Source organism: Cherax quadricarinatus, chromosome 16, assembly GCF_038502225.1.
Source record: "Cherax quadricarinatus isolate ZL_2023a chromosome 16, ASM3850222v1, whole genome shotgun sequence".
NCBI lineage: Eukaryota > Metazoa > Arthropoda > Malacostraca > Decapoda > Parastacidae > Cherax > Cherax quadricarinatus.
In genome coordinates this window covers 23,025,657-23,036,787 of record NC_091307.1, presented here as the reverse complement: position 1 = coordinate 23,036,787, position 11,131 = coordinate 23,025,657, and the positions used below count along the sequence as shown (strand labels likewise).

The window sequence follows — 11,131 nt, the reverse complement described above, 5'->3', positions numbered from 1 at the left end:
TTCTTACTGCTATTAATTGCTCATAATTTTAAATTACAAGTCAAATCTTACTCCAAATTAATAATATTCATTATTCTTACCTGTCCATTTAATTTTATTTATCACTACTTGTTTTTTAGTCACTTTTCATTGTGTATGCAATTAGTGTATATTCCAATTACTTTTTTTGCAAGTACCAAAACTATCTTTTGCTAGCTAGTACCAACTACCTCATTTTTTTTTTTACTTTTTATTGTGCAATAAACTGCTCAATTTATTTAATATTACAAATCAGATCTTACTCCTAAACCAATATTATTTCATAGTGACCATCTGTCCATTTAACTTTGTTTACCATTACTTAATTTTAGTCCCTTATATATTTTCTCCTTTATTTTAGCTTTATATAACTACCCTAGTTTATATATTCACAATTGTTAAAATAATCAAGGTGCTATTCTCAGGTGCTAAAGTAGAATAAGTTCACAATTTTGCCATTATATTCCAAAGCTCATTTATTTGATTACCACTTTATTGTTCACCACAACTTATATTAGTCCCTTTTATATTATAATTTTATACTATAATTCTAACTTTAAAGAATTACCTTTATAGTACTACCTACTATCATATTCCCAAGCTCCATTAATTGATCATCACTTTATTTGTATTAGTCCCTTTTATATTATCTCCTTTATTTTAGCTTAAAAAAAAAAAAAAAAAAAAAACTACCTTAGCTCATTATTTTACATTTGTTAAATAATTCAGGTGCTATTTTTTAGCCTAAGACTATTTACTTTGTTTTATACTTAATTCTAACTATAGATTCACTACAAATCTTATGATAACAAACATTGATCCTGATACCAACCTCTTATTTAATGACTTAAATGAATCAAACAGTTACTGTAATTACTACACTGCAGAACAATCAAAGGCACTTCTCAGTGCCAACAACAACATAACTATCTTTAACTACAATATCAGATCTTTAAGCAAGCATTACGATGACCTTATAGCATTACTAAATTCCTTACATGCCAATATGTCCATCATTACACTAACTGAAACCTGGCTAAAGCCTGATACTACAGATGTCTATGCCATTCCTGGTTACACAGCCATACACAACTGTAGGCCAGACCAACAAGGGGGTGGCACAGCCATATACTACTCAGACCAACTAGAATGTATCACTAATACTTGCACAAGGGATGAACATGGGGAATATATAATAGCCAAATTCAAATCCAAATACCTACAAAAACCTCTCACATTGATAAACATCTACAGAGTTCCACAGTCAAACATTAGCCAATTTAGTCAAAACCTAGGAAGTATGATAACTGATGCACGCATGAACAAAGATCACTTACTACTCTCAGGTGACTTCAATATAAATCTCCTGCAAGACCAGGACCCACACGTTACTGAATTCACAAACACAATGAGTAACTGTATGTTGCTACCAACAGTAACAAAACCTACAAGAGTTACAGAGACTAGTGTTTCCCTACTTGACCACATCTGGACCAACACCATATCCCCTTTAAAATCAGGCATAATTACAGATAATACCACAGACCACTACCCTACTTTCCTCATAACAACTCTTGGTAAACTACCCCAAGACACTACTAAAGTCACCTTCAGACTTCACAATGAGGCAGCCATTAATAACTTCACAACAGCAGTAGCAAACATTGACTGGCACACTGAGCTAGAAATCTATACAGATATTGACGAATGTATTAATAATTTTCTAAAAAAAGACCCAATACCTCTATAACAAGCACTGCCCTAAAAAAACTAAACAGATGACAGCTAAGAGACTGAACAGTCCCTGGCTAACACCCAGCATTCTCAAATCCATAAATACAAAACACCAATATGAAAAAAGTACAGAATGGGTCACATAACCAGAGACCAAACAAAACGTTACTCGTCAATCCTAACCAGCCTGATAAGAAGGGCAAAAAAATTGTATTATGAGAACAGATTATCCAACTTACGAGGTGATATAAAAAAGACCTGGAAAACCCTATCAGAAATTCTGGGAACAAAAAAGATATCACGAAATAGCGAAATAAAATTAGCAAAATCAGATGAACCCCAACTCCTACCAACAGAAACAGCAAACAGACTCAATGATTTCTTCTCCACTATAGGACAAAACCTTGCCAATAAAATCCCAAGCTCAGATACCCCACCAAATGACTACCTCACCGGCAACTACCCGAACACACTGTTCCTAGCTCCGACTAACCCATACGAAGTCTCCCTTATTATCAACGCACTAAAAAACAAGGCAGGAGATTTAAATACCTTACCACCCTTTATATACAAAAAAGTGTCACAAGTGCTATCACCAATCATTGCAACACTCTTTAACAAATCCATTGAATCCTCCACCTTCCCTACAGTTCTCAAAATAGCAAGGGTCACCCCGATCCACAAAGGAGGAGACCAAACAGAGTTGAATAACTATAGGCCAATATCCAACTTACACCCTCTCTCAAAAATCTTCGAAAAATTAATTCATAAACGAATCTACTCCTACCTTATCTCCCAAAACATACTCAACCCCTGCCAATTTGGATTCAGGCCTAATAAAAATACTAATGATGCTATTATACACATGCTAGAACATATATACACTGCAATAGAGAAAAAAGAAGTCCCACTGGGGATCTTCATTGACTTACGTAAAGCTTTTGATACAGTTGACCATGACTTGCTCCTCGTAAAATTGTCACACTATGGTATAAGAGGGCACTCCCTCAACTACCTCAAGTCATACCTCAGCAACAGAAGCCAATATGTGTATGCAAATGGGGCAAACTCTTCTGCACAACCAATTGCAGTTGGTGTCCCACAGGGAAGTGTCCTTGGCCCTCTTCTCTTTCTCCTATACATAAATGACCTACCAAATGCTTCGCAATTACTCAAACCCACACTATTTGCAGATGACACTACATACGTATTCAGATATTTGGGAGTGGACGTGTCAGCGGATGGGTCTATGAAAGATGAGGTGAATCATAGAATTGATGAGGGGAAAAGGGTGAGTGGTGCACTTAGGAGTCTGTGGAGACAAAGAACTTTGTCCTTGGAGGCAAAGAGGGGAATGTATGAGAGTATAGTTTTACCAACGTTCTTATATGGGTGTGAAGCATGGGTGATGAATGTTGCAGCGAGGAGAAGGCTGGATTCAGTGGAGATGTCATGTCTGAGGGCAATGTGTGGTGTGAATATAATGCAGAGAATTCGTAGTTTGGAAGTTAGGAGGAGGTGCGGGATTACAAAAAATGTTGTCCAGAGGGCTGAGGAAGGGTTGTTGAGGTGGTTCGGACATGTAGAGAGAATGGAGCGAAACAGAATGACTTCAAGAGTGTATCAGTCTAGTGGAAGGAAGGCGGGGTAGGGGTCGGCCTAGGAAAGGTTGGAGGGAGGGGGTAAAGGAGGTTTTATGTGTGAGGGGCTTGGACTTCCAGCAGGCATGCGTGAGCGTGTTTGATAGGAGTGAATGGAGACAAATGGTTGTTAATACTTGACGTGCTGTTGGAGTGTGAGCAAAGTAACATTTATGAAGGGGTTCAGGGAAACCGGCAGGCCGGACTCGAGTCCTGGAGATGGGAAGTACAGTGCCTGCACTCTGAAGGAGGGGTGTTAATGTTGCAGTTTAAAAACTGTAGTGTAAAGCACCCTTCTGGCAAGACAGTGATGGAGTGAATGATGGTGAAAGTTTTTCTTTTTCGGGCCACCCTGCCTTGGTGGGAATCAGCCAGTGTGGTGATAATAAAAAAATTAAACTACAGTATAAATAATGTCAACCCATTTATGACTGCATATTGGAATGGCTATTCGGACAGGTATTGGAAGGTGACATCATGTGTTTACTCTTGAACACAGCAAAGAATCAAACATTTGTGCTGCTGCTAATAATAATAATAATGATGATGATAATAATAATATAAAAATATAAAAAATACATAATAATAATAATAATAAATACGATAGAATTGAAGAAGGAAATTGTACAAAAATATGAGGGCTGAAGCAGTGGTGGAGGAAGTGGTTGACACATCATCTGTGTGGCTTTGTTTATGCTGGAGTGAGTATTAGTCTGTGCTCTTCCAAACATTTCACAATAATTCATTGTATTTGGTGCTTTTAGGTTGAGTGGTAGAGGCAGTGGTAGAGGCAGTGGTAGAGGCAGTGGTAGAGGCAGTGGTAGAGGCAGTGGTAGAGGCAGTGGTAGAGGCAGTGGTAGAGGCAGTGGTAGAGGCAGTGGTAGAGGCAGTGGTAGAGGCAGTGGTAGAGGCAGTGGTAGAGGCAGTGGTAGAGGCAGTGGTAGAGGCAGTGGTAGAGTCAGCGGTAGAGGCAGTGGGTGCGGCAGTGGATGAGACAGCGGTTGAGGCAGCGGTAGAGGCAGTGGGTGTGGCAGTGGGTGTGGCAGTGGGTGAGACAGTGGTATTTACTAACATATATGTTATAAATAATAACAGTACATGTTAATATTGATAACATTTATAATAATAATAAATGTTATTCATAATGTACTATTATTATTTATAACATATATGTTAGTAAATATCACTGCCTCCACCACTGCCTCTGTCACTGCCTCTATCACTGCCTCTATCACTGCCTCTACCACTCCAGTCACACTCAATCTACAAGCACCAAATACAATGAAATATTGTGAAATGTTTGGAAGAGCACAGAGACTAATACTCACTCCAGCATAAACAAAGCCACACTGACGATGTGTCAACCACTTCCTCCACCACTGCTTCAGCCCTCGTATTTTTGTACAATTTCCTTCTTCAATTCTATCGTATTTATTATTATTATTATTATTATTATTATTATTATTATTATTATATTATTATTATTATATTATTATTATTATTATTATTATTATATTATTATTATTATTATTATTATTATATTATTATTATATTATTATTATTATTATATTATTATTATTATATTATTATTATTATATTAATATTATTATTATTATTATTATTATTATTATTATTATTATTATTATTATTATTAGCAGTAGCACAAATGTTTGATTCTTTGCTGTGTTCAAGAGTAAACACACGTCACCTTCCAATACCTGTCCGAATAGCCATTCTAATATGCAGTCATGGATATGTTTACATTATTTATACTGTAGTTTAACAGCAAATAATGAACAAACAAAACACTCACCACATAGTGGTGGGAGGGCTGGCTGCCAGTTGCAGGGGTCGGAGGGAGGGTAGTAAGGACTCATGGCAGTAAACTTAAATATGATTTGGCAGCTGAGAATTTGGCGGTTGGGAATTCGCGAATGTGTGAAGCCCGCGAAAGTTGAAAACGCGAATGTTGAGGGAGGCCTGTACTAGTTGACAAAAATCATAACTATTTCGCTAAAACTCCATTTTTTCTATTGAATGAGTACAAGAAACCACCCATTCACCAATTTCAACTATCCAATAAAGTGGTCAGAATTTAGCAATTTTGCCAATTTCACACAAATTTCAAAAGATGCCAGTTTCCGAATAGGGTCCAGAATAAATAAGAAAGACATTCCTGGCACTAAAATAAGTTCTCTGTTCGTTAGTCACATCCCCAGGCCCCTCTTATATTTCTTTGGCTTTCCACTTGGAATTTTTATTATTACAAAAAATAGAAGATTTACTGTTATGCAGACTGCTGCATTAGTGTAGAAATGGTATAAATAATATCAGCGTACTTGTGAAAGAATATTAGACTCGCCAGTTGACGTGTATTGGATGCTTGGCATGATTTGTTTACTTTTGAACTTTGATAAAAATCGAACATTTCTGCTAATTTGCGCTCAATTTCAAGGTACTTTTCATTGTAAAACCAGTCAAAATCATCTCAATTTTTGTAATATGTCTTCCATTCTATAAAATGAGACCAAGAAAAGTAGAATACAACAATAAATACCATACGAAAATACAGTGCAAATTTGCTGTTTTATTCCAAAAACACCGTCAGTTTTTTTTCTCATTACGCACTGTGTGCTGCAGGATTTTTTTTATACTGAGCACACTGACCACATAGACCCATTCTTTCATATGTAGGCCTACCAGCTTTCTCTCACCAGATTTGAGGGCGCTAGAATTTAGGCGTACTATACGTCAAAAACCCTGGGCCGTAAGCCGTACTAGTACGGCCGAAACCCTCAAAGGGTTAAAGTGCAGGCATTGTACTTCCCATTTCCAGGACTCGAGTCTGTCTATTTAAACATAAATAATGGTGGTACTAACGGAGGCACCTCCCATAATCTCCATCATGCCCCCAATAAACAATGACAAAGCAGTTTCAAGGCAAGTTCCCTAGTGTCCCCTTTAAACAAGATTGTCTTCACTGAGCCCCTATATAAAAGTTATGGAGCCACTCCTTGGAGATAAATGTGTAATGAGAGTGTTTTGCATAGAATTAAGTGATTAAATTAGAAGACCAGTGCTATGAAAGGTACGGTTTAAAGATCGTATATTAGCTGTCGAGATGGTTTGGTCACCTAGAATGGAGGGAGTGATGTTGGTTAGTGAAGCAGACCATAAATCTGGGAAGAATGGATGGAAGGTGGGGTAGGAAGGCAATGAGATCATGGGAAGCTGTGGGAGGCAAGAATAAAACAATGTTGGACCAAGGTGGAGAACAGGGGTGTATGGGATTTAACATGCTGTAGGTGTGAACAAGGTAGTCTTGTAAGATGCTGGGGAAGATGGTTAGCTGGACTTCAGTTTTGGAAGTATTGTGCAGTGCCTGCACTCTGAAAGTAGTGTAGTTATGTTGGGGTTTAGTGCATCAACATTGAGTATTCCACATTTCTCATTATACCCTTGGAGAACTAAAAATAATTTATACATCACTGATCTCTTATTGGTTAGTTTAGTTTTTGTCATAATGAAGTGTTAAAGGCATTTTGCAAAATGTCTTGTCATTCAATTTTGCTTGGGAAAAGTACTGTTCTATTTAGCCTTAAGCAAATTATGGTTTTTGCCCCTACTGAATGTACAAATAAAATGTTCAGAATATAATGAAAAGGTTTTTGCAGAATTACTTTGCTGTAAATCTCCCTTATATTAATTTGCCAATGGATTCATTGTTTTTGTTTTGTTAAATGAACTCAAGCAAAAAAAGCATCTGAATCTGTCAAGCAAAGTGGTAACATTGTAATTGGATTTTAGTCAGAAACTAACATGATTTAGATTACATGCGTGCCCGTTAGTTCCTTGTTTATCTGTATGTATATTACTGTTAACCCATGTCTAACCTATGTTAGCTTGGGATAATAATTTTATTAGGAATAAATTTCATTATCTTAAGAAATCTTCATTGCAAGAATCTTTCTTCAGCACTTCCCAAACATTGATAGTGAAAGAGCACTGCTGCGTCCTATCCTGTACTCTAACTGGCTGTCCAAGGATTATCTTCCGGTTGATCAGGAAGAACTCAGGGACTACGTCAAGGCCAGGCTCAAGGTACTGATGCTTAGTAAATCAGTGGTGTATGCCCTTGTGTATAAAAATGTTACTGTCTGTAGCATGCCTATTTTATAGTTATTAATATTAACATTTTCATAGAAATGTACAATATTTGATGTGGCTAATTGAGTGCAAGTATTGTTGTAATGTAATTTTATATTCTGACCCAACCTGTCTTCATAAATTGTCAGTTTTCACATACTGTTTTCAGCCAATTTTTTTATTTACATTATTGAAGTTTGGTTGTCATCTCTTAATAAACATAATTGTAACATACTACAACTAAGATGAAATATTATATAGAGGTGATAAGCTATGAAGCATGAATATAATACAGGGATCCCTTGAACAAAAATTGGATAATTGCCACTTAACAAGGCACTGGAATTAGTTTCCTGGCCTAACGCTCCAATATTTCTATCCTTATCACTAAATGTCCATACCAAGTATAATTCCTCAGTTGTTAAAATTACATTTTCAAATGAGTATCTTACTTTTTTTTAGCATTTAGCTTTTCATTCATGTGTGTTTACCATCTCATACTTAGTGTGCTATCTCTATATCATATAATAATCCTGCTTTCAATTTTTTTTTTTTTCCCTAATTAGGTATTCTATGAAGAGGAATTGGATGTGCCATTAGTGCTGTTTAATGAAGTCTTGGATCATGTTCTCCGTATTGATCGAATTTTCCGCCAGCCACAAGGCCATCTCTTGCTTATTGGAGCTTCAGGTGCTGGTAAAACAACATTGTCTCGCTTTGTAGCTTGGATGAATGGCTTGTCCATCTTCCAAATCAAAGTTCACAACAAATACACACCAGAGGACTTCGATGAGGATTTACGAGCTGTATTGAGACGCTCTGGCTGTAAGGATGAGAAAATTTGCTTTATCCTTGATGAGTCAAATGTGCTGGACTCCTCCTTCCTTGAGCGCATGAATACACTTTTAGCTAATGGAGAAGTGCCAGGGTTGTTTGAGGGTGATGAATATACAACACTTATGACACAGTGTAAAGAGGGCAGTCAGCGTGAGGGTCTAATGCTCGACTCCAGTGAAGAACTATACAAATGGTTCACAGGACAGGTTATGCGCAATCTTCATGTTGTATTCACAATGAATCCATCAACAGATGGGCTTAAAGACCGAGCTGCTACTTCTCCAGCCTTGTTCAACAGATGTGTACTTAACTGGTTTGGAGATTGGTCTAATGGTGCTTTGTTCCAGGTTGGTATGGAATTTACCAATCGTATTGATTTGGATAAGATGAACTGGCATCCTCCGGACTACTTCCCTGTAGCATTTGAACGTTTGCCAGTACCCCCATCTCACCGTGATGCTATTATTAATGCCTTCGTGCACGTTCATCAGACACTGCACCGAGCAAATGCACGTTTAGCCAAGCGTGGAAGTACTGTGATGGCTATCACGCCAAGGCATTACCTGGATTTCATTAACCATTTTGTGAAGCTGTATAATGAAAAGAGATCAGAGCTTGAAGAGCAACAGCTTCATCTAAATGTTGGTTTAGGCAAAATTGCTGAGACAGTAGAACAGGTAGAACAAATGCAGAAATCTTTGGCTATTAAAAATCAAGAGCTGCAGGCTAAGAATGAAGCTGCCAATTTGAAGCTAAAGCAGATGGTGAAGGATCAGCAAGAAGCAGAAAAACAGAAGGTTGCCAGTCAAGAGCTGCAAGAACAGCTTGAAGCCCAAACAGAAGGTATTAGTATTAAACGTGAGGAAGTTATGAAGGATTTGAGCAAGGTGGAACCTGCTGTACAAGATGCCCAGAATGCTGTTAAGAGCATTAAGAAACAACACTTGGTTGAGGTTCGATCAATGGCTAATCCTCCTCCAATGGTAAAATTAGCCTTGGAGTCTATCTGTCTTCTTCTTGGTGAAGCAACATCTGACTGGAAGACTATAAAGTCTATTATCATGAAGGACAATTTCATTAGCACTGTTGTCAATTTCAACACTGATGACTTGCCTGATGATATCAGAGAAAAGATGAAGAGCAGATACCTCAGTAACCCAGACTACAACTTTGAGAAGGTAAATCGTGCTTCTTTGGCTTGTGGCCCAATGGTGAAATGGGCTATTGCACAAATAGAATTTGCTGATATGCTGAAGAGGGTAGAACCTTTAAGGAATGAGTTGCGTAGCTTAGAAGATATGGCAAATGAAAACAAGAAAAAGCATGAAGATGTAAAATCATTCATCAATCGCCTGGAGCGCTCCATTGCTGCATATAAGGATGAATATGCTGTGCTCATCTCTCAGGCCCAAGCCATCAAGACAGATTTAGAAAATGTGCAGGCCAAGGTAGACCGTTCTATGGCTCTCATTAGGAACTTGAGTATTGAGAAGGATCGCTGGGCTGCAACATCAGATACATTCAAATACCAAATGTCAACAATAATTGGTGATGTGTTGTTGTCATCTGCATTCTTAGCTTATGGTGGATACTTTGATCAGCAGTTCCGTGAGAATTTGTTCACTAACTGGTGCCATCATCTCCAGCAAGCAAGCATCCAGTTCCGTGGTGATATTGCTCGAACTGAATATTTGTCAAATCCAGATGAAAGACTGAGGTGGCAGGCAAATGCACTTCCTGCTGATGAACTCTGTACAGAGAATGCAATTATGCTGAACAGGTTCAATAGATATCCACTGATCATTGATCCATCTGGCCAAGCTACAGACTTCATCATGAATGAGTTCAAGGACAGAAAAATAACTAAGACCAGCTTTTTGGATGATTCCTTCAGAAAGAATTTGGAGTCTGCACTTCGATTTGGTAACCCACTGCTGGTACAGGATGTAGAGAATTATGATCCAATTCTCAACCCTGTATTGAATCGTGAACTGAGGAGGACTGGAGGACGTGTACTTATAACACTTGGAGATCAGGTATGTGTTCAGATTTCTTAGCATTACCATGCTGCTGTATTAAATTGTTTAATAAGACTAGGATTTAATTATGAATATACACTTGTAAAAAACTTGTTAGTGAATTAAACTAATGCTTTTTCATTCATATTACATTGATGTGGATGTGGTGTGAGGGATCATGAAATATTAAAAAAAAAATTGATGTTTTATGCTTGATAATGTATCACTTAAAAATAGAATTTGATCATCAGTATATAATAATGACAAATTGGTGAATAAAATGCATGTGTAATAATTGGATGTGTGTAATCGAGATGTTTAGCCAACCAGGACGTTTTTGTGTAAATGTCTATATAGAACAAGGCTAAGGGACTGAATACCTTAAAATTACTTCTCCACTAGCAAGTTTCACCTATGCTGATGTCATCATTACTGCTTTCCTCTATTACCTCCATCTCACTGGTTAACATATAAAAGTAGTCGTAAGCATGTGTATTAAATCGGTAGTCCCTAGTTGGTGAAACGTTTCTTAAAGATATTCAGATGTTGCCCATGTCTTTCATTAATTATAAGTAGACTGAACATATGACAACATGCAGTATATGCTACATGAATGGTGGGCAAGATAATGTTGGGCAGATTTAAGATATCTGCGTGAAAGATCATTCGACTGAACTTCTTGGGAAGGGTTGCTTTTTAGCCTGGCATGGTGCAGGTATCTAACTTCAAATGAATTAA

General features: G+C 37.4%; 1 protein-coding gene across 6 annotated transcripts in view; it reads left to right on the top strand.

Annotated features, from left to right (window-relative positions):
- The window catches only part of Dhc64C (dynein heavy chain, cytoplasmic), a 177,622-nt gene that overhangs the window by 104,306 nt on the left and 62,185 nt on the right, over positions 1-11,131 (top strand). For all 6 annotated transcript variants that reach the window (XM_053776935.2, XM_053776939.2, XM_053776938.2 and 3 more), the window contains 2 exons: positions 7,368-7,493; positions 8,105-10,411. In XM_053776935.2, coding sequence (XP_053632910.1) covers positions 7,368-7,493; positions 8,105-10,411 — 2,433 coding nt within the window. The remainder of the gene's footprint in view (positions 1-7,367; positions 7,494-8,104; positions 10,412-11,131) is intronic.